The sequence below is a fragment of the Oncorhynchus clarkii genome, chromosome 17 (assembly GCF_045791955.1).
Source record: "Oncorhynchus clarkii lewisi isolate Uvic-CL-2024 chromosome 17, UVic_Ocla_1.0, whole genome shotgun sequence".
Taxonomy (NCBI): domain Eukaryota; kingdom Metazoa; phylum Chordata; class Actinopteri; order Salmoniformes; family Salmonidae; genus Oncorhynchus; species Oncorhynchus clarkii.
This window is the reverse complement of record NC_092163.1, coordinates 556,619-581,629: the sequence shown is the minus strand read 5'-3', so window position 1 is coordinate 581,629 and position 25,011 is coordinate 556,619. Positions and strand designations below refer to the sequence as shown.

At 39.5% G+C, this 25,011-nt stretch overlaps 2 protein-coding genes across 2 annotated transcripts; both read right to left on the bottom strand.

The window, feature by feature from the left end:
• Window positions 1–98: 98 nt before the first annotated feature.
• LOC139369531 (Fc receptor-like protein 5) lies at window positions 99–23,333 on the bottom strand. Its single transcript, XM_071108773.1, has 7 exons — window positions 23,255–23,333; window positions 14,657–14,932; window positions 14,027–14,269; window positions 6,046–6,321; window positions 5,358–5,600; window positions 1,146–1,271; window positions 99–121 (listed from the first exon to the last, which is right to left on the bottom strand). Exons 1-7 carry the CDS (start codon window positions 23,331–23,333, stop codon window positions 99–101), a joined length of 1,266 nt encoding a protein of 421 aa, XP_070964874.1.
• Window positions 18,325–20,564, bottom strand: LOC139369968 (Fc receptor-like protein 5). Its single transcript, XM_071109251.1, has 3 exons — window positions 20,552–20,564; window positions 18,966–19,226; window positions 18,325–18,578 (listed from the first exon to the last, which is right to left on the bottom strand). The coding sequence occupies exons 1-3, from the start codon at window positions 20,562–20,564 to the stop codon at window positions 18,325–18,327; spliced, it is 528 nt and encodes a 175-aa protein (XP_070965352.1).
• Window positions 23,334–25,011: the final 1,678 nt, after the last annotated feature.

Below are 25,011 nucleotides of genomic sequence, written 5' to 3'. Positions count from 1 at the left end.
AGAAGAATAAATGTTTTGGGTGTAAATAACAGGTCCAGAATTAGAATGTTGTGTGTTCCATTCTGAGTGTTGTCATGGTGATCAGGTGTTTCTCAGCCTCACTGTTCTACAAAACGGTCACCTGTCAATCACACGGAAATACTGTGTTTAGTTATTTAGAGATATACAGTATTACATAGAATCAGTAGGGTTTAACCCCTGTCAATCACACAGAAATACTGTAGTAATGTAGTATGTGTTTAGTTACTTAGAGATATACAGTATTACATAGAATCAGTAGGGTTTAACCCCTGTCAATCACACAGAAATACTGTGTTTAGTTACTTAGAGATATACAGTATTACATAGAATCAGTAGGGTTAGTCACCTGTCAATCAACATGGTTCAATCAGAGCTCCAGTTATCAACACTTTAACATGGTTCAATCAGAGATACAGTTATCAACACTCTACAACATGGTTCAATCAGAGCTACAGTTATCAACACTCTACAACATGGTTCAATCAGAGATACAGTTATCAACACTCTACAACATGGTTCAATCAGAGCTACAGTTATCAACACTCTACAACATGGTTCAATCAGAGCTACAGTTATCAACACTTTACAACAGGGTTCAATCAGAGCTACAGTTATCAACACTTTACAACATGGTTCAATCAGAGATACAGTTATCAACACATTACAACATGGTTCAATCAGAGCTACAGTTATCAACACATTACAACATGGTTCAATCAGAGCTACAGTTATCAACACTAAGACATGGTTCAATCAGAGCTACAGTAATCAACACTAAGACATGGTTCAATCAGAGCCAGCTGTCAACTCTTTAAATCATGGTTCAATCAGAGCTAGCTGTCAACTCTTTAAATCATGGCTCAATCAGAGCTAGCTGTCAACTCTTTAAATCATCGTTCAATCAGAGCTAGCTGTCAACTCTTTAAATCATGGCTCAATCAGAGCTACAGTAATCAACACTAAGACATGGTTCAATCAGAGCCAGCTGTCAACTCTTTAAATCATGGCTCAATCAGAGCTACAGTAATCAACACTAAGCCATGGTTCAGCGTCGTGACCCCGTTATAATGTATTTGGACAACAGGTTGTTGGAGCCAGTGGAATGTATGAACTCAGGTTCTTACCTTGAGCCCTACGTCTGTTGCCTTTCACCAGCAGTATGACGGTCACCAGCAGGTAGGGATACACCACCAGTAGACTACCCAGCAGCCTGGGCAGAGACATGGACAACACCGGCACTGTAGTGGGGTCTTGGGGTTGGAGACAGGGGAGAAAGTTGACAAAATCTTTCATACACACTAATACACACATTTTAACTGAAGGATTTTTTCCCCCCTGAAATGAATATATTTGTTACTGCAAAATACAACTTAATGGATGTATTTACCATAGGTTTAATGGATGTATTTACCGTAGGTTTAATGGATGTATTTACCGTAGGTTTAATGGATGTATTTACCGTAGGTTTAATGGATGTATTTACTGTAGGTTTAATGGATGTATTTACCGTAGGTTTCAACTTAATGGATGTATTTAGCGTAGGTTTCAACTTAATGGATGTATTTACCGTAGGTTTAATGGATTTATTTACCGTAGGTTTAATGGATGTATTTACCGTAGGTTTAATGGATGTATTTACTGTAGGTTTCAACTTAATGGATATATTTACCGTAGGTTTCAACTTAATGGATGTATTTACCGTAGGTTTAATGGATGTATTTAACGTAGGTTTAATGGATGTATTTACCGTAGGTTTAATGGATGTATTTACCGTAGGTTTCAACTTAATGGATGTATTTAACGTAGGTTTAATGGATGTATTTACCGTAGGTTTAATGGATGTATTTACCGTAGGTTTAATGGATGTATTTACCGTAGGTTTCAACTTAATGGATGTATTTACCGTAGGTTTAATGGATGTATTTACCGTAGGTTTCAACTTAATGGATGTATTTACCGTAGGTTTAATGGATGTATTTACCGTAGGTTTAATGGATGTATTTACCGTAGGTTTAATGGATGTATTTACTGTAGGTTTAATGGATGTATTTACCGTAGGTTTAATGGATGTATTTACTGTAGGTTTAATGGATGTATTTACTGTAGGTTTAATGGATGTATTTACCGTAGGTTTAATGGATGTATTTACCGTAGGTTTAATGGATGTATTTACCGTAGGTTTAATGGATGTATTTACTGTAGGTTTAATGGATGTATTTACTGTAGGTTTAATGGATGTATTTACCGTAGGTTTAATGGATGTATTTACCGTAGGTTTCAACTTAATGGATGTATTTACCGTAGGTTTAATGGATGTATTTACCGTAGGTTTAATGGATGTATTTACCGTAGGTTTAATGGATGTATTTACCGTAGGTTTAATGGATGTATTTACTGTAGGTTTCAACTTAATGGATGTATTTACCGTAGGTTTCAACTTAATGGATGTATTTACCGTAGGTTTAATGGATGTATTTACTGTAGGTTTAATGGATGTATTTACCGTAGGATTAATGGATGTATTTACTGTAGGTTTAATGGATGTATTTACCGTAGGTTTAATGGATGTATTTACCGTAGGTTTAATGGATGTATTTACCGTAGGTTTAATGGATGTATTTACCGTAGGTTTAATGGATGTATTTACCGTAGGTTTAATGGATGTATTTACCGTAGGTTTAATGGATGTATTTACCGTAGGTTTAATGGATGTATTTACCGTAGGTTTAATGGATGTATTTACTGTAGGTTTAATGGATGTATTTACCGTAGGTTTAATGGATGTATTTACTGTAGGTTTAATGGATGTATTTACTGTAGGTTTAATGGATGTATTTACCGTAGGTTTAATGGATGTATTTACCGTAGGTTTAATGGATGTATTTACCGTAGGTTTCAACTTAATGGATGTATTTACCGTAGGTTTAATGGATGTATTTACCATAGGTTTAATGGATGTATTTACCGTAGGTTTCAACTTAATGGATGTATTTACCCTAGGTTTAATGGATGTATTTACCGTAGGTTTAATGGATTTATTTACCGTAGGTTTAATGGATTTATTTACCGTAGGTTTAATGGATGTATTTACCGTAGGTTTAATGGATGTATTTACCGTAGGTTTAATGGATGTATTTACCGTAGGTTTTAACTTAATGGATGTATTTACCGTAGGTTTAATGGATGTATTTACCGTAGGCATCAACTTAATGGATGTATTTACCGTAGGTTTAATGGATGTATTTACCGTAGGTTTAATGGATGTATTTACCGTAGGTTTAATGGATGTATTTACCGTAGGTTTAATGGATGTATTTACCGTAGGTTTAATGGATGTATTTACTGTAGGTTTAATGGATGTATTTACCGTAGGTTTAATGGATGTATTTACCGTAGGTTTAATGGATGTATTTACCGTAGGTTTAATGGATGTATTTACCGTAGGTTTAATGGATGTATTTACCGTAGGTTTCAACTTAATGGATGTATTTACCGTAGGTTTAATGGATGTATTTACCGTAGGTTTAATGGATGTATTTACCGTAGGTTTAATGGATGTATTTACCGTAGGTTTCAAATTAATGGATGTATTTACCGTAGGTTTAATGGATGTATTTACCGTAGGTTTCAACTTAATGGATGTATTTACCGTAGCTTTAATGGATGTATTTACCGTAGGTTTAATGGATGTATTTACCGTAGGTTTAATGGATGTATTTACTGTAGGTTTAATGGATGTATTTACCGTAGGTTTAATGGATGTATTTACCGTAGGTTTAATGGATGTATTTACTGTAGGTTTAATGGATGTATTTACTGTAGGTTTAATGGATGTATTTACCGTAGGTTTAATGGATTATTTACCGTAGGTTTCAACTTAATGGATGTATTTACCTTAGGTTTAATGGATGTATTTACCGTAGGTTTAATGGATGTATTTACCGTAGGTTTAATGGATGTATTTACCGTAGGTTTAATGGATGTATTTACTGTAGGTTTCAACTTAATGGATGTATTTACCGTAGGTTTCAACTTAATGGATGTATTTACCGTAGGTTTAATGGATGTATTTACTGTAGGTTTAATGGATGTATTTACCGTAGGATTAATGGATGTATTTACTGTAGGTTTAATGGATGTATTTACCGTAGGTTTAATGGATGTATTTACCGTAGGTTTAATGGATGTATTTACCGTAGGTTTAATGGATGTATTTACCGTAGGTTTAATGGATGTATTTACCGTAGGTTTAATGGATGTATTTACCGTAGGTTTAATGGATGTATTTACTGTAGGTTTAATGGATGTATTTACTGTAGGTTTAATGGATGTATTTACCGTAGGTTTAATGGATGTATTTACTGTAGGTTTAATGGATGTATTTACTGTAGGTTTAATGGATGTATTTACCGTAGGTTTAATGGATGTATTTACCGTAGGTTTAATGGATGTATTTACCGTAGGTTTCAACTTAATGGATGTATTTACCGTAGGTTTAATGGATGTATTTACCATAGGTTTAATGGATGTATTTACCGTAGGTTTCAACTTAATGGATGTATTTACCCTAGGTTTAATGGATGTATTTACCGTAGGTTTAATGGATTTATTTACCGTAGGTTTAATGGATTTATTTACCGTAGGTTTAATGGATGTATTTACCGTAGGTTTAATGGATGTATTTACCGTAGGTTTAATGGATGTATTTACCGTAGGTTTTAACTTAATGGATGTATTTACCGTAGGTTTAATGGATGTATTTACCGTAGGCATCAACTTAATGGATGTATTTACCGTAGGTTTAATGGATGTATTTACCGTAGGTTTAATGGATGTATTTACCGTAGGTTTAATGGATGTATTTACCGTAGGTTTAATGGATGTATTTACCGTAGGTTTAATGGATGTATTTACCGTAGGTTTAATGGATGTATTTACCGTAGGTTTAATGGATGTATTTACCGTAGGTTTAATGGATGTATTTACTGTAGGTTTAATGGATGTATTTACCGTAGGTTTCAACTTAATGGATGTATTTACCGTAGGTTTAATGGATGTATTTACCGTAGGTTTCAAATTAATGGATGTATTTACCGTAGGTTTAATGGATGTATTTACCGTAGGTTTCAACTTAATGGATGTATTTACCGTAGCTTTAATGGATGTATTTACCGTAGGTTTAATGGATGTATTTACCGTAGGTTTAATGGATGTATTTACTGTAGGTTTAATGGATGTATTTACCGTAGGTTTAATGGATGTATTTACCGTAGGTTTAATGGATGTATTTACCGTAGGCATCAACTTAATGGTACAAAGAGGGATTTAATTCACACCTGTCAGAGTCATCCGTCTCTCCGGTGATTCTCCTTCAGAGTTGGAACACTTGTAGAGTCCTTCGTCTGACCTGGATACTGCAGGGATGGTCATCTCTCCCGTAGTCTCGGTCCTGACGAGGGATCCATCTTTGTAGAAATCGGCTGTGAGGTCAGAGGGAGTTCCCTGATATCTGCAGCGCAGAGTCACAGAATCTCCCTCAGTCACAGGAAGGGCAGGGCTCTCCAGGATCACACCTCCAGCTGTATATAATATACAAACATCATATATAAACAGGTCTCTCCAGGATCATACCTCCAGCTGTATATAATATATAAACATATATAAACAGGTCTCTCCAGGATCACAGCCCCAGCTGTATATAATATATAAACATCATATATAAACAGGTCTCTCCAGGATCACAGCCCCAGCTGTATATAATATATAAACATCATATATAAACAGGTCTCTCCAGGATCACAGCCCCAGCTGTATATAATATATAAACATCATATATAAACAGGTCTCTCCAGGACCACAGCTCCAGGTGTATATAATATATAATCATCATATATAAACAGGGCTCTCCAGGATCACAGCCCCAGCTGTATATAATATATAAACATCATATATAAACATAACATCAGCTATCTGAAACCAGATTAAACACTAAACACTATAATATCAGTAGATTTGTGGACATACCGTGTACTGTGATGTTGACAGCAGTGCTGTGTCCTCCAGACCCAGACTCACACCAGTACACTCCACTGTCTGATAGTATTAGTGACACGATGCATGAAGAACCTTGCTGTTTTCCCCAGTCGCTTCCACAAGCTGAAAGCTTCCCAGTCGATGTGTATCTCTTCAGTGTCCATCCAGCAGAGCTCCCCTGAACCTCACAGCTCACAGTTAAAGACTCATATTCAAAGAACTGAGATCGGTTGGGACGGACGCTCAGAGAGACTGGAGGAGAGAGAACTGAGAGAAAGAGACAGAGAGAGATGCGTCAACAGCAAACTTGGGGAAATCCTCTGCATTATCATTATGTCACGTTCGTTTAGAGAAGGATTGGACCAAGGTGCAGTGTGGTAGGTGAACATCTTCGTTTATTTAAAGATGAACACCAATAAACAACAATATACAAAAACGAACGGAAAGTTCTGAAGGCTGCACAGTAACTAACAAAATCAAAGATCCCACAATCTAAGGTGGGAAAAAGGGCTGCCTAAATATGATCCCCAATCAGAGACAACGATAAACAGCTGCCTCTGATTGGGAACCATACTAGGCCAACAAAGAAATAGAAAGGTTTAATGGATGTATTTACCGTAGGTTTAATGGATGTATTTACCGTAGGTTTCAACTTAATGGATGTATTTACCGTAGGTTTAATGGATGTATTTACCATAGGTTTCAACTTAATGGATGTATTTACCGTAGGTTTCAACTTAATGGATGTATTTACCGTAGGTTTAATGGATGTATTTACCGTAGGTTTAATGGATGTATTTACCGTAGGTTTAATGGATGTATTTACCGTAGGTTTAATGGATGTATTTACCGTAGGTTTAATGGATGTATTTACCGTAGGTTTAATGGATGTATTTACCGTGGGTTTAATGGATGTATTTACCGTAGGTTTAATGGATGTATTTACTGTAGGTTTAATGGATGTATTTACCGTAGGTTTAATGGATGTATTTACCGTAGGTTTAATGGATGTATTTACCGTAGGTTTAATGGATGTATTTACCGTAGGTTTAATGGATGTATTTACCGTAGGTTTCAACTTAATGGATGTATTTACCGTAGTTTTAATGGATGTATTTACCGTAGGTTTAATGGATGTATTTACTGTAGGTTTAATGGATGTATTTACCGTAGGTTTCAACTTAATGGATGTATTTACTGTAGGTTTAATGGATGTATTTACCATAGGTTTAATGGATGTATTTACTGTAGGTTTAATGGATGTATTTACCGTAGGTTTAATGGATGTATTTACCGTAGGTTTAATGGACGTATTTACCGTAGGTTTCAACTTAATGGATGTATTTACCGTAGGTTTCAACTTAATGGATGTATTTACCGTAGGTTTCAACTTAATGGATGTATTTACTGTAGGTTTAATGGATGTATTTACTGTAGGTTTAATGGATGTATTTACCATAGGTTTAATGGATGTATTTACCGTAGGTTTAATGGATGTATTTAGCGTAGGTTTAATGGATGTATTTACCGTAGGTTTAATGGATGTATTTACCGTAGGTTTAATGGATGTATTTACCGTAGGTTTAATGGATGTATTTACCGTAGGTTTAATGGATGTATTTACCGTAGGTTTAATGGATGTATTTACCGTAGGTTTAATGGATGTATTTACCGTAGGTTTAATGGATGTATTTACCGTAGGTTTAATGGATTTATTTACCGTAGGTTTAATGGATGTATTTACCGTAGGTTTAATGGATGTATTTACCGTAGGTTTCAAATTAATGGATGTATTTACTGTAGGTTTAATGGATGTATTTACCGTAGGTTTAATGGATGTATTTACCGTAGGTTTAATGGATGTATTTAGCGTAGGTTTAATGGATGTATTTACCGTAGGTTTAATGGATGTATTTACCGTAGGTTTAATGGATGTATTTACCGTAGGTTTAATGGATGTATTTACCGTAGGTTTAATGGATGTATTTACCGTAGGTTTAATGGATGTATTTACCGTAGGTTTAATGGATGTATTTACCGTAGGTTTAATGGATGTATTTACCGTAGGTTTAATGGATTTATTTACCGTAGGTTTAATGGATGTATTTACCGTAGGTTTAATGGATGTATTTACCGTAGGTTTCAAATTAATGGATGTATTTACCGTAGGTTTAATGGATGTATTTACCGTAGGTTTAATGGATGTATTTACCGTAGGTTTAATGGATGTATTTACCGTAGGTTTAATGGATGTATTTACTGTAGGTTTAATGGATGTATTTACCGTAGGTTTAATGGATGTATTTACCGTAGGTTTAATGGATGTATTTACCGTAGGTTTAATGGATGTATTTACCGTAGGTTTAATGGATGTATTTACCATAGGTTTAATGGATGTATTTACTGTAGGTTTAATGGATGTCTTTACCGTAGGTTTCAAATTAATGGATGTATTTACCGTAGGTTTAATGGATGTATTTACCGTAGGTTTAATGGATGTATTTACCGTAGGTTTAATGGATGTATTTACCGTAGGTTTAATGGATGTATTTACCGTAGGTTTAATGGATGTATTTACCGTAGGTTTAATGGATGTATTTACCGTAGGTTTAATGGATGTATTTACCGTAGGTTTAATGGATGTATTTACCGTAGGTTTAATGGATGTATTTACCGTAGGTTTAATGGATGTATTTACCGTAGGTTTAATGGATGTATTTACCGTAGGTTTAATGGATGTATTTACCATATGCAGTTTTTTTTTTTTTTTTGTTTTTTACGTGTTATTTCTTACATTAGTACCCCAGGTCATCTTAGGTTTCATTACATACAGTCGAGAAGAACTACTGAATATAAGATCAGCATCAACTCACCATCAGTACGACCAAGAATATGTTTTTCGCGACGCGGATCCTGTGTTCTGCCTTACAAACAGGACAACGGAGTGGATCCTATGCAGCGACCCAAAAAAACGACTCCGAAAGAGAGGGAAACGAGGCGGTCTACTGGTCAGACTCCGGAGACGGGCACAGCGCGCACCACTCCCTAGCATTCTTCTTGCCAATGTCCAGTCTCTTGACAACAAGGTTGATGAAATCCGAGCAAGGGTAGCATTCCAGAGGGACATCAGAGACTGTAACGTTCTTTGCTTCACGGAAACGTGGCTTACTGGAGAGACGCAATCCGAAGCGGTGCAGCCAACAGGTTTCTCCACGCATCGCGCAGACAGGAAAAAACATCTTTCTGGTAAAAAGAGGGGCGGGGGCGTATGCCTTATGACTAACGTGACATGGTGCGATGAAAGAAACATACAGGAACTCAAATCCTTCTGTTCACCTGATTTAGAATTCCTCACAATCAAATGTAGACCGCATTATCTACCAAGAGAATTCTCTTCGATTATAATCACAGCCGTATATATCCCCCCCCAAGCAGACACATCGATGGCTCTGAACGAACTTTATTTAACTCTCTGCAAACTGGAAACAATTTATCCGGAGGCTGCATTCATTGTAGCTGGGGATTTTAACAAGGCTAATCTGAAAACAAGACTCCCCAAATTTTATCAGCATATCGATTGCGCAACCAGGGGAGGAAAGACCTTGGACCATTGTTACTCTAACTTCCGCGACGCACATAAGGCCCTGCCCCGCCCCCCTTTCGGAAAAGCTGACCACGACTCCATTTTGTTGATCCCTGCCTACAGACAGAAACTAAAACAAGAGGCTCCCACGCTGAGGTCTGTCCAACGCTGGTCCGACCAAGCTGACTCCACACTCCAAGACTGCTTCCATCACGTGGACTGGGAGATGTTTCGTATTGCGTCAGATAACAACATTGACGAATACGCTGATTCGGTGTGCGAGTTCATTAGAACGTGCGTTGAAGATGTCGTTCCCATAGCAACGATTAAAACATTCCCTAACCAGAAACCGTGGATTGATGGCAGCATTCGTGTGAAACTGAAAGCGCGAACCACTGCTTTTAATCAGGGCAAGGTGTCTGGTAACATGACCGAATACAAACAGTGCAGCTATTCCCTCCGCAAGGCTATCAAACAAGCTAAGCGCCAGTACAGAGACAAAGTAGAATCTCAATTCAACGGCTCAGACACAAGAGGCATGTGGCAGGGTCTACAGTCAATCACGGACTACAGGAAGAAACCCAGCCCAGTCACGGACCAGGATGTCTTGCTCCCAGGCAGACTAAATAACTTTTTTGCCCGCTTTGAGGACAATACAGTGCCACTGACACGGGCTGCAACGAAAACATGCGGTCTCTCCTTCACTGCAGCCGAGGTGAGTAAGACATTTAAACGTGTTAACCCTCGCAAGGCTGCAGGCCCAGATGGCATCCCCAGCCGCGCCCTCAGAGCATGCGCAGACCAGCTGGCCGGTGTGTTTACGGACATATTCAATCAATCCCTATACCAGTCTGCTGTTCCCACATGCTTCAAGAGGGCCACCATTGTTCCTGTTCCCAAGAAAGCTAAGGTAACTGAGCTAAATGACTACCGCCCCGTAGCACTCACATCCGTCATCATGAAGTGCTTTGAGAGACTAGTCAAGGACCATATCACCTCCACCCTACCTGACACCCTAGACCCACTCCAATTTGCTTACCGCCCAAATAGGTCCACAGACGATGCAATCTCAACCACACTGCACACTGCCCTAACCCATCTGGACAAGAGGAATACCTATGTGAGAATGCTGTTCATCGACTACAGCTCGGCATTCAACACCATAGTACCCTCCAAGCTCGTCATCAAGCTCGAGACCCTGGGTCTCGACCCCGCCCTGTGCAACTGGGTACTGGACTTCCTGACGGGCCGCCCCCAGGTGGTGAGGGTAGGCAACAACATCTCCTCCCCGCTGATCCTCAACACTGGGGCCCCACAAGGTTGCGTTCTGAGCCCTCTCCTGTACTCCCTGTTCACCCACGACTGCGTGGCCACGCACGCCTCCAACTCAATCATCAAGTTTGCGGACGACACAACAGTGGTAGGCTTGATTACCAACAACGATGAGACGGCCTACAGGGAGGAGGTGAGGGCCCTCGGAGTGTGGTGTCAGGAAAACAACCTCACACTCAACGTCAACAAAACTAAGGAGATGATTGTGGACTTCAGGAAACAGCAGAGGGAACACCCCCCTATCCACATCGATGGAACAGTAGTGGAGAGGGTAGCAAGTTTTAAGTTCCTCGGCATACACATCACAGACAAACTGAATTGGTCCACTCACACAGACAGCATCGTGAAGAAGGCGCAGCAGCGCCTCTTCAACCTCAGGAGGCTGAAGAAATTCGGCTTGTCACCAAAAGCACTCACAAACTTCTACAGATGCACAATCGAGAGCATCCTGGCGGGCTGTATCACCGCCTGGTATGGCAACTGCACCGCCCTCAACCGTAAGGCTCTCCAGAGGGTAGTGAGGTCTGCACAACGCATCACCGGGGGCAAACTACCTGCCCTCCAGGACACCTACACCACCCGATGTCACAGGAAGGCCATAAAGATCATCAAGGACATCAACCACCCGAGCCACTGCCTGTTCACCCCGCTATCATCCAGAAGGCGAGGTCAGTACAGGTGCATCAAAGCTGGGACCGAGAGACTGAAAAACAGCTTCTATCTCAAGGCCATCAGACTGTTAAACAGCCACCACTAACACTGAGTGGCTGCTGCCAACACACTGACACTGACTCAACTCCAGCCACTTTAATAATGGGAATTGATGGGAAATGATGTAAATATATCACTAGCCACTTTAAACAATGCTACCTTATATAAATGTTACTTACCCTACATTATTCATCTCATACGCATACGTATATACTGTACTCTATATCATCGACGGTATCCTTATGTAATACATGTATCACTAGCCACTTTATACTATACTATGCCACTTTGTTTACATACTCATCTCATTTGTACATACTGTACCCGATACCATCTACTGTATCTTGCCTATGCTGCTCTGTACCATCACTCATTCATATATCCTTATGTACATATTCTTTATCCCCTTACACTGTGTACAAGACAGTAGTTTTGGAATTGTTAGTTAGATTACTTGTTATTACTGCATTGTCGGAACTAGAAGCACAAGCATTTCGCTACACTCGCATTAACATCTGCTAACCATGTGTATGTGACAAATAAAATTTGATTTGATTTGATTTGATTTGATTTGATTTGATTTAAACTTAATGGATGTATTTACCGTAGGTTTAATGGATGTATTTACCGTAGGTTTAATGGATGTATTTACCGTAGGTTTAATGGATGTATTTACCGTAGGTTTAATGGATGTATTTACCGTAGGTTTAATGGATGTATTTACCGTAGGTTTAATGGATGTATTTACCGTAGGTTTAATGGATGTATTTACTGTAGGTTTAATGGATGTATTTACCGTAGGTTTAATGGATGTATTTACCGTAGGTTTAATGGATGTATTTACCGTAGGTTTAATGGATGTATTTACCGTAGGTTTAATGGATGTATTTACCGTAGGTTTAATGGATGTATTTACCGTAGGTTTAATGGATGTATTTACCGTAGGTTTAATGGATGTATTTACCGTAGGTTTAATGGATGCATTTACTGTAGGTTTAATGGATGTATTTACCGTAGGTTTAATGGATGTATTTACCGTAGGTTTAATGGATGTATTTACCGTAGGTTTAATGGATGTATTTACCGTAGGTTTAATGGATGTATTTACCGTAGGTTTAATGGATGTATTTACCGTAGGTTTAATGGATGTATTTACCGTAGGTTTAATGGATGTATTTACCGTAGGTTTAATGGATGTATTTACCGTAGGTTTAATGGATGTATTTACCGTAGGTTTAAAACTTCTTGATGCTACTTGAGACGCAGACGTCTCAACTAGGCACCTGGAAATGCAAATGCGCTACGCTAAATGCTAAATGTACTCGTTACAACTCAATCTTTGATCAAAATTCACAAGCAGGGTATTGAATTAAAGCTACACTCGTTGTGAACCTAGCCAGCAAGTCAGATTTTTAAAATGCTTTTCGGCGAAAGCATGAGAAGCTATTATCTGATAGCATGCACCCCCCAAAATACCAGCACGACACGTAAACAACAGATTTTGCGGTAGCCGGCGCTACCCAAAACGCAGAAATAAAATATAAAACATTCATTACCTTTGACGAGCTTCTTTCTTGGCACTCCTATATGCCCCATAAACATCACTATTGGGTCTTTTTTTCGTTTAAATCGGTCCATATATACCCAAAATAGCTTTGTATGGAAGCTGTGTCATTCAGAAAAAAACATTGTTTTTAAACGCTGCGTAATTTTTTTAAATTAAAAAAGTCGACGATAAACTTTCACAAAACACTTCGAAATCCTTTTTTTAATCCAACTTTAGGTATTAGTAAACGTTTATAATCTATCAAAATGATTACAGGGCGATGTATATTCAATAGCTCCTCGTTTGCAAATCAATGGCTACCAATGTCTTCATTAACAACATCCGGGTGAAGACTGGAAGAAACGGATGCCAGATAGATGGATTTTCCAACAATTAATTCAATTGAAAATGACGACAATGGCGACATCGTGTGGAATTTGTATGAATTGCATGCAGGTCGATATTAAATTTTGTCCTCTTTTAACAACTCGTGGAAGTGACTTATGGAAATTATTTTTAGCTTTCAGAGAGCAGTTTTTCTTGCGTTTTTCAATGAAACAAACGATCTGTTATAGTCACAGCCGTGATTTAACCAGTTTTAGAAACTTCAGAGTGTTTTCTATCCACACATACTAATCATATGCATATACTATATTCCTGGCATGAGTAGCAGGACGCTGAAAAGTTGCGCGATTTTTAACAGAATGTTCGAAAAAGGAGGGGGTAGAAGTAAGAGGTTTTAATGGATGTATTTACCGTAGGCATCAACTTAATGGTACAAAGAGGGATTTAATTCACACCTGTCAGAGTCATCCGTCTCTCCGGTGATTCTCCTTCAGAGTTGGAACACTTGTAGAGTCCTTCGTCTGACCTGGATACTGCAGGGATGGTCATCTCTCCCGTAGTCTCGGTCCTGACGAGGGATCCATCTTTGTAGAAATCGGCTGTGAGGTCAGAGGGAGTTCCCTGATATCTGCAGCGCAGAGTCACAGAATCTCCCTCAGTCACAGGAAGGGCAGGGCTCTCCAGGATCACACCTCCAGCTGTATATAATATACAAACATCATATATAAACAGGTCTCTCCAGGATCACACCTCCAGCTGTATATAATATATAAACATATATAAACAGGTCTCTCCAGGATCACAGCCCCAGCTGTATATAATATATAAACATCATATATAAACAGGTCTCTCCAGGATCACAGCCCCAGCTGTATATAATATATAAACATCATATATAAACAGGTCTCTCCAGGACCACAGCTCCAGGTGTATATAATATATAATCATCATATATAAACAGGGCTCTCCAGGATCACAGCCCCAGCTGTATATAATATATAAACATCATATGTAAACATAACATCAGCTATCTGAAACCAGATTAAACACTAAACACTATATTATCAGTAGATTTGTGGACACACCGTGTACTGTGATGTTGACAGCAGTGCTGTGTTCTCCAGACCCAGACTCACACCAGTACACTCCACTGTCTGATAGTATTAGTGACACGATGCATGAAGAACCTTGCTGTTTTCCCCAGTCGCTTCCACAAGCTGAAAGCTTCCCAGTCGATGTGTATCTCTTCAGTGTCCATCCAGCAGAGCTCCCCTGAACCTCACAGCTCACAGTTAAAGACTCATATTCAAAGAACTGAGATCGGTTGGGACGGACGCTCAGAGAGACTGGAGGAGAGAGAACTGAGAGGAAGAGACAGAGAGAGATGCGTCAACAGCAACCTTGGGGAAATCCTCTGCATTATCATTATGTCACGTTCGTTTAGAGAAGGATTGGACCAAGGTGCAGTGTGGTAGGTGAACATCTTCGTTTATTTAAAGATGAACACCAATAAAGAACAATATACCAAAACGAACGGAAAGTTCTGAAGGCTGCACAGTAACTAACAAAATCAAAGATCCCACAATCTAAGGTGGGAAAAAGGGCTGCCTAAATATGATCCCCAATCAGAGACAACGATAAACAGCTGCCTCTGATTGGGAACCATACTAGGCCAACAAAGAAATAGAAAGGTTTAATGGATGTATTTACCGTAGGTTTAATGGATGTATTTACCGTAGGTTTCAACTTAATGGATGTATTTACCGTAGGTTTAATGGATGTATTTACCGTAGGTTTCAACTTAATGGATGTATTTACCGTAGGTTTCAACTTAATGGATGTATTTACCGTAGGTTTAATGGATGTATTTACCAAAGGTTTAATGGATGTATTTACCGTAGGTTTAATGGATGTATTTACCGTAGGTTTAATGGATGTATTTACCGTAGGTTTAATGGATGTATTTACCGTAGGTTTAATGGATGTATTTACCGTGGGTTTAATGGATGTATTTACCGTAGGTTTAATGGATGTATTTACTGTAGGTTTAATGGATGTATTTACCGTAGGTTTAATGGATGTATTTACCGTAGGTTTAATGGATGTATTTACCGTAGGTTTAATGGATGTATTTACCGTAGGTTTAATGGATGTATTTACCGTAGGTTTCAACTTAATGGATGTATTTACCGTAGGTTTAATGGATGTATTTACCGTAGGTTTCAACTTAATGGATGTATTTACCGTAGGTTTAATGGATGTATTTACCGTAGGTTTCAACTTAATGGATGTATTTACTGTAGGTTTAATGGATGTATTTACCGTAGGTTTAATGGATGTATTTACTGTAGGTTTAATGGATGTATTTACCGTAGGTTTAATGGATGTATTTACCGTAGGTTTAATGGATGTATTTACCGTAGGTTTCAACTTAATGGATGTATTTACCGTAGGTTTCAACTTAATGGATGTATTTACCGTAGGTTTCAACTTAATGGATGTATTTACTGTAGGTTTAATGGATGTATTTACTGTAGGTTTAATGGATGTATTTACCGTAGGTTTAATGGATGTATTTACCGTAGGTTTAATGGATGTATTTACCGTAGGTTTAATGGATGTATTTACCGTAGGTTTAATGGATGTATTTACCGTAGGTTTAATGGATGTATTTACCGTAGGTTTAATGGATGTATTTACCGTAGGTTTAATGGATGTATTTACCGTAGGTTTAATGGATGTATTTACTGTAGTTTAAACTTAATGGATGTATTTACCGTAGGTTTAATGGATGTATTTACCGTAGGTTTAATGGATGTATTTACCGTAGGTTTAATGGATGTATTTACCGTAGGTTTAATGGATGTATTTACCGTAGGTTTAATGGATGTATTTACCGTAGGTTTAATGGATGTATTTACTGTAGTTTAAACTTAATGGATGTATTTACCGTAGGTTTAATGGATGTATTTACCGTAGGTTTAATGGATGTATTTACCGTAGGTTTAATGGATGTATTTACCGTAGGTTTAATGTATGTATTTACCGTAGGTTTAATGGATGTATTTACCGTAGGTTTAATGGATGTATTTACCGTAGGTTTAATGGATGTATTTACCGTAGGTTTAATGGATGTATTTACCGTAGGTTTAATGGATGTATTTACCGTAGGTTTAATGGATGTATTTACCGTAGGTTTAATGGATGTATTTACTGTAGGTTTAATGGATGTATTTACCGTAGGTTTAATGGATGTATTTACTGTAGGTTTAATGGATGTATTTACCGTAGGTTTAATGGATGTATTTACTGTAGGTTTAATGGATGTATTTACCGTAGGTTTAATGGATGTATTTACCGTAGGTTTAATGGATGTATTTACCGTAGGTTTAATGGATGTATTTACCGTAGGTTTAATGGATGTATTTACCGTAGGTTTAATGGATGTATTTACCATAGGTTTAATGGATGTATTTACCGTAGGTTTAATGGATGTATTTACCGTAGGTTTAATGGATGTATTTACCGTAGGTTTAATGGATGTATTTACCGTAGGTTTAATGGATGTATTTACCGTAGGTTTAATGGATGTATTTACCGTAGGTTTAATGGATGTATTTACCGTAGGTTTAATGGATGTATTTACCGTAGGTTTAAAACTTCTTGATGCTACTTGAGACGCAGACGTCTCAACTAGGCACCTGGAAATGCAAATGCGCTACGCTAAATGCTAAATGTACTCGTTACAACTCAAACCTTGATCAAAATTCACAAGCAGGGTATTGAATTAAAGCTACACTCGTTGTTAACCTAGCCAGCAAGTCAGATTTTTAAAATGCTTTTCGGCGAAAGCATGAGAAGCTATTATCTGATAGCATGCACCCCCCAAAATACCAGCACGACACGTAAACAACAGATTTTGCGGTAGCCGGCGCTACCCAAAACGCAGAAATAAAATATAAAACATTCATTACCTTTGACGAGCTTCTTTCTTGGCACTCCTATATGCCCCATAAACATCACTATTGGGTATTTTTTTCGTTTAAATCGGTCCATATATACCCAAAATAGCTTTGTATGGAAGCTGTGTCATTCAGAAAAAAACATTGTTTTTAAACGCTGCGTAATTTTTTAAAATTAAAAAAGTCGACGATAAACTTTCACAAAACACTTCGAAATCCTTTTTTTAATCCAACTTTAGGTATTAGTAAACGTTTATAATCTATCAAAATGATTACAGGGCGATGTATATTCAATAGCTCCTCGTTTGCAAATCAATGGCTACCAATGTCTTCATTAACAACATCCGGGTGAAGACTGGAAGAAACGGATGCCAGATAGATGGATTTTCCAACAATTAATTCAATTGAAAATGACGACAATGGCGACATCGTGTGGAATTTGTATGAATTGCATGCAGGTCGATATTAAATTTTGTCCTCTTTTAACAACTCGTGGAAGTGACTTATGGAAATTATTTTTAGCTTTCAGAGAGCAGTTTTTCTTGCGTTTTTCAATGAAACACACGATCTGTTATAGTCACAGCCGTGATTTAACCAGTTTTAGAAACTTCAGAGTGTTTTCTATCCACACATACTAATCATATGCATATACTATATTCCTGGCATGAGTAGCAGGACGCTGAAAAGTTGCGCGATTTTTAACAGAATGTTCGAAAAAGGAGGGGGTAGAAGTAAGAGGTTTTAATGGATGTATTTACCGTAGGCATCAACTTAATGGTACAAAGAGGGATTTAATTCACACCTGTCAGAGTCATCCGTCTCTCCGGTGATTCTCCTTCAGAGTTGGAACACTTGTAGAGTCCTTCGTCTGACCTGGATACTGCAGGGATGGTCATCTCTCCCGTAGTCTCGGTCCTAACGAGGGATCCATCTTTGTAGAAATCGGCTGTGAGGTCAGAGGGAGTTCCCTGATATCTGCAGCGCAGAGTCACAGAATCTCCCTCAGTCACAGGAAGGGCAGGGCTCTCCAGGATCACACCTCCAGCTGTATATAATATACAAACATCATATATAAACAGGTCTCTCCAGGATCACACCTCCAGCTGTATATAATATATAAACATATATAAACAGGTCTCTCCAGGACCACAGCTCCAGGTGTATATAATATATAATCATCATATATAAACAGGGCTCTCCAGGATCACAGCCCCAGCTGTATATAATATATAAACATCATATATAAACAGGTCTCTCCAGGACCACAGCTCCAGGTGTATATAATATATAATCATCATATATAAACAGGTCTCTCCAGGATCACAGCCCCAGCTGTATATAATATATAAACATCATATATAAACATAACATCAGCTATCTGAAACCAGATTAAACACTAAACACTATAATATCAGTAGATTTGTGGACACACCGTGTACTGTGATGTTGACAGCAGTGCTGTGTTCTCCAGACCCAGACTCACACCAGTACACTCCACTGTCTGATAGTATTAGTGACACGATGCATGAAGAACCTTGCTGTTTTCCCCAGTCGCTTCCACAAGCTGAAAGCTTCCCAGTCGATGTGTATCTCTTCAGTGTCCATCCAGCAGAGCTCCCCTGAACCTCACAGCTCACAGTTAAAGACTCATATTCAAAGAACTGAGATCGGTTGGGACGGACGCTCAGAGATACTGGAGGAAGAGAGAGGGGGAGACAGAGAGGAGTGGGACACAGAGAGACAGAAAGACAGAGGAGGGGGAGACAGGGAGACAGAGAGAGATAGAGGAAGGGGAGACAGAAAGAGAGAGGAGGGGGACACAGGGAGACAGAGAGAGATAGAGGAAGGGGAGACAGAAAGAGAGAGAAAGGGTCAGTCTGAGAGCTGTATCAATCTCACATCCAAGTTACTATTTGATTAGTTCTACCAGTCTACACCAGATTCAATATGAAACCGTTGGATTAGTTCTACCAGTCTACACCAGATTCAATATGAAACCCATTGATTAGTTCTACCAGTCTACACCAGATTCAATATGAAACCCATTGATTAGTTCTACCAGTCTACACCAGATTCAATATGAAACCCATTGATTAGTTCTACCAGTCTACACCAGATTCAATATGAAACCCTTGGATTAGTTCTACCAGTCTACACCAGATTCAATATGAAACCCATTGATTAGTTCTACCAGTCTACACCAGATTCAATATGAAACCCATTGATTAGTTCTACCAGTCTACACCAGATTCAATATGAAACCCATTGATTAGTTCTTCCAGTCTACACCAGATTCAATATGAGACCCTGGTTTGAACCCAGATCTCCTGCACTGCAAATGGCTGTTTTAGCCCGCTGAGCTTAAGCCTCGTGTACCCAATACAAGTCATCATGTCTCAGACCAGGTTACTTGTCATCACGTGGGGGCGTGTTTCAAGAAACCACCTCTGTTACACAGTAGTCTTTCCAACTAAACCAAATCATTGACTCAGTCATTCAAACTGTTGGCTGTTGAAGAGGCTGACTGAGACTGCAGGTAGGTGACGTCACAGAGAGAATAGTCTAAAAGCTGACTCACATCCAGGTGTCATCACAGAGAGAATAGTCTTGTAAAAAGCACTAGCTGACTCACATCCAGGTGTCATCACAGAGAGAATAGTCTAAAAGCACTAGCTGACTCACATCCAGGTGACATCACAGAGAGAATAGTCTTGTAAAAAGCACTGACTCACATCCAGGTGTCATCACAGAGAGAATAGTCTAAAAGCTGACTCACATCCAGGTGTCATCACAGAGAGAATAGTCTTGTAAAAAGCACTAGCTGACTCACATCCAGGTGACATCACAGAGAGAATAGTCTTGTAAAAAAGACTGACTCACATCCAGGTGTCATCACAGAGAGAATAGTCTAAAAGCTGACTCACATCCAGTTGACATCACAGAGAGAATAGTCTTGTAAAAAGCACTGACTCACATCCAGGTGTCATCACAGAGAGAATAGTCTAAAAGCTGACTCACATCCAGGTGTCATCACAGCTTTGGTTGTCAGGAAGGTGACCTCACAGAGAGAAACAACAAGCTTTGGTTGTCAGGAAGGTGACCTCACAGAGAGAATAGTCTTGTAAAAAGCACTGACTCACATCCAGGTGTCATCACAGAGAGAATAGTCTTGTAAAAATCACTAGCTGACTCACATCCAGGTGACATCACAGAGAGAATAGTCTTGTAAAAAGCACTGACTCACATCCAGGTGTCATCACAGAGAGAATAGTCTAAAAGCACTAGCTGACTCACATCCAGGTGTCATCACAGCTTTGGTTGTCAGGAAGGTGACCTCACAGAGAGAAACAACAAGCTTTGGTTGTCAGGAAGGTGACCTCACAGAGAGAAACAACTAGCTTTGGTTGTCAGGAAGGTGACCTCACAGAGAGAAACAACAAGCTTACGTTGTCATGAAGGTTACCTCACAGAGAGAAACAACTAGCTTTGGTTGTCAGGAAGGTGACCTCACAGAGAGAAACAACTAGCTTTGGTTGTCAGGAAGGTGACCTCACAGAGAGAAACAACAAGCTTTGGTTGTCAGGAAGGTGACCTCACAGAGAGAAACAACTAGCTTGTGTCTGCTACGTTGTTGGAGACAGACCTCCCAATTGTATTCCTGTGCAGTTTTTTGTTGTCGTCTTGTCTAGCTAGAAGAGAACTGAGAAGGGAACTGAGAAGAGAAACGCTTTACCTGCTTGACCACAAGACCTTCCTTCTGGCCCTGCTCATGCGTAAGCTACTCAGTAACCTATGTACTGCTCACTGACTGGTTGCAGAAACACAACACACACAACACACACACACAAGATCACTACACCAGACAGAGAATCACAACTACAGACTTGATATGAGAGGAGTAGCAGGAGTAGAGAGAGAGAGGAGAGGAGAGGAAGAGGAGAAGAAGAGGAGGGAGATACTTGATATGAGAGGAGTAGCAGGAGTAGAGAGAGAGAGGAGAGGAGAGGAAGAGGAGAAGAAGAGGAGGGAGAGACTTGATATGAGAGGAGTAGCAGGAGTAGAGAGAGAGAGAGAAGAGGAGAGGAGAAGAAGAGGAGAAGAAGAGGAGGGAGAGACTTGATATGAGAGGAGTAGCAGGAGTAGAGAGAGAGAGAGAAGAGGAGAGGAGAAGAAGAGGAGAAGAAGAGGAGGGAGAGACTTGATATGAGAGGAGTAGCAGGAGTAGAGAGAGAGAGAGAAGAGGAGAGGAGAAGAAGAGGAGAAGAAGAGGAGGGAGAGACTTGATATGAGAGGAGTAGCAGGAGTAGAGAGAGAGAGAAGAGGAGAGGAAGAGGAGAAGAAGAGGAGGGAGAGACTTGACATGAGAGGAGAAACAGGAGTAGAGAGAGAGAAGAGGAGAGGAGAGGAAGAGGAGAAGAAGAGGAGGGAGAGACTTGATACTTGATATGAGAAGAGAAACAGGAGTAGAGAGAGAGAAGAGGAGAAGAAGAGGATAAGAAGAGGAGGAGAAGAGGAGGGAGAGACTTGATATGAGAGGAGTAGCAGGAGTAGAGAGAGAGAGGAGAGGAGAGGAAGAGGAGAAGAAGAGGAGGGAGAGACTTGATATGAGAGGAGTAGCAGGAGTAGAGAGAGAGAGAGAAGAGGAGAGGAGAAGAAGAGGAGAAGAAGAGGAGGGAGAGACTTGATATGAGAGGAGTAGCAGGAGTAGAGAGAGAGAGAGAAGAGGAGAGGAGAAGAAGAGGAGAAGAAGAGGAGGGAGAGACTTGATATGAGAGGAGTAGCAGGAGTAGAGAGAGAGAGAAGAGGAGAGGAAGAGGAGAAGAAGAGGAGGGAGAGACTTGACATGAGAGGAGAAACAGGAGTAGAGAGAGAGAAGAGGAGAGGAGAGGAAGAGGAGAAGAAGAGGAGGGAGAGACTTGATACTTGATATGAGAAGAGAAACAGGAGTAGAGAGAGAGAAGAGGAGAAGAAGAGGATAAGAAGAGGAGGAGAAGAGGAGGGAGAGACTTGATATGAGAGGAGTAGCAGGAGTAGAGAGAGAGAGAGAAGAGGAGAAGAAGAGGAGAAAAAGAGGAGGAGAAGAGGAGGGAGAGACTTGATATGAGAGGAGTAGCAGGAGTAAACAGAGAGAGAGAAGAGGAGAAGAAGAGGAAGGAGAGACTTGATATGAGAGGAGTAGCAGGAGTAGAGAGAGAGAAGAGGAGAGGAGAAGAAGAGGAGAATAAGAGGAAGGAGAGACTTGATATGAGAGGAGTAGCAGGAGTAAACAGAGAGAGAGAATAAGAGGAGAATAAGAGGAGAAGAAGAGGAGAATAAGAGGAGAAGAGAAGAAGAGGAGAAGAAGAGGAGGGAGAGACTTGATATGAGAGGAGTAGCAGGAGTAAACAGAGAGAGAGAAGAGGAGAATAAGAGGAGAATAAGAGGAGAAGAAGAGGAGAAGAGAAGAAGAAGAGAAGAAGAGGAGAAGAAGAGGAGAATAAGAGGAGAAGAGAAGAAGAGGAGAAGAAGAGGAGAAGAAGAGGAGAAGAAGAGGAGAAGAGAAGAAGAGGAGAAGAAGAGGAGGAGAAGAGAAGGAGAGACTTGATATGAGAGGAGTAGCAGGAGTAAACAGAGAGATAGAAGAGGAGAAGAAGAGGAGGAGAGGAGGAGAAGAAGAGGAGAAGAAGAGGAGAAGAAGAGGAGGAGGAAAATTGAGCAGGTGATGAATAAATAGATACGTACCTCCATTATGACCGAGGCCGGAGTATACCAGTGTACTGAACAGCACTGAAACACAGAGAAAACTATCACTATGGTACATGATGTAAACACTGAGCTGTTCCACAGATATTAAACTATAGAGATATTAAACTATATAGATATTAAACAATACAGATATTAAACAATACATATATTAAACTATAGAGATATTAAACTATATAGATATTAAACTATACAGATATTAAACAATACATATATTAAACTATAGCGATATTAAACTATAGCGATATTAAACTATAGCGATATTAAACTATAGATATATTAAACAATACAGATATTAAACTATAGCGATATTAAACTATAGCGATATTAAACTATAGATATATTAAACAATACAGATATTAAACTATAGAGATATTAAACTATACAGATATTAAACTATAGAGATATTAAACTATACAGATATTAAACTATACAGGTATTAAACTATACAGGTATTAAACCATATAGTTACTCACAGAGTAGAAGACAGGTGTGTTCCATCTCAATGTATTCTATCACTTCCTCTCTCTAAACTCTTTAATGACTTATATCCTGTCTATGCAGCCTATTCTCTCCACACTGCCCACTTCCTCTCTGCTGAGAAGGGCTGGGAGGTGTGAAAGACCGTGTGGTGATGTAAGGGGGGGTAGAGAGAGAAGAATGCTTATTTGAGTTTTTCTTGCCATAATATGGACTTATAGGGCTATCTTCTGTATACAACACCTACCTTGTAACAACACAACTGATGGCGTTCTGCAGCCCCCGTGATATGCAGCTGTTCAGGGAAGCTAGAAACCATTATACACAGGCAGTTAGAAAAGCCAAGGCTAGCTTTTTCAAGCAGAAATTTGCTTCCTGCAACACGAACTCAAAAAAGTTCTGGGACACTGTAAAGTCCATGGAGAATAAGAACACCTCCTCCCAGCTACCCGCTGCACTGAAGATAGGAAACACTGTCACCACTGATAAATCCACCATAATTGAGAATTTCAATAAGCATTTTTCTACGGCTGGACATGTTTCCACCTGGCTACTCCTACCCCGGTCAACAGCACTGTACCCCCCACAGCAACTCGCCCAAGCCTTCCCCATTTCTCCTTCTCCCAAATCCATTCAGCTGATGTTCTGAAAGAGCTGCAAAATCTGGACCCCTACAAATCAGCCGGGCTAGACAATCTGGACCCTTTCTTTCTAAAATTATCTGCCGAAATTGTTGCCACCCCTATTACTAGCCTGTTCAACCTCTCTTTCGTGTCGTCTGAGATTCCCAAAGATTGGAAAGCAGCTGCGGTCATCCCCCTCTTCAAAGGGGGGGACACTCTTGACCCAAACTGCTACAGACCTATATCTATCCTACCATGCCTTTCTAAGGTCTTCGAAAGCCAAGTCAACAAACAGATTACCGACCATTTTGAATCTCACCATACCTTCTCTGCTATGCAATCTGGTTTCAGAGCTGGTCATGGGTGCACCTCAGCCACGCTCAAGGTCCTAAACAATATCTTAACCGCCATCGATAAGAAACATTACTGTGCAGCCGTATTCATTGATCTGGCCAAGGCTTTCGACTCTGTCAATCACCACATCTTCATCGGCAGACTCGACAGCCTTGGTTTCTCAAATAATTGCCTCGCCTGGTTCACCAACTACTTCTCTGATAGAGTTCAGTGTGTCAAATTGGAGGGTCTGCTGTCCGGACCTCTGGCAGTCTCTATGGGGGTGCCAAAGGGTTCAAT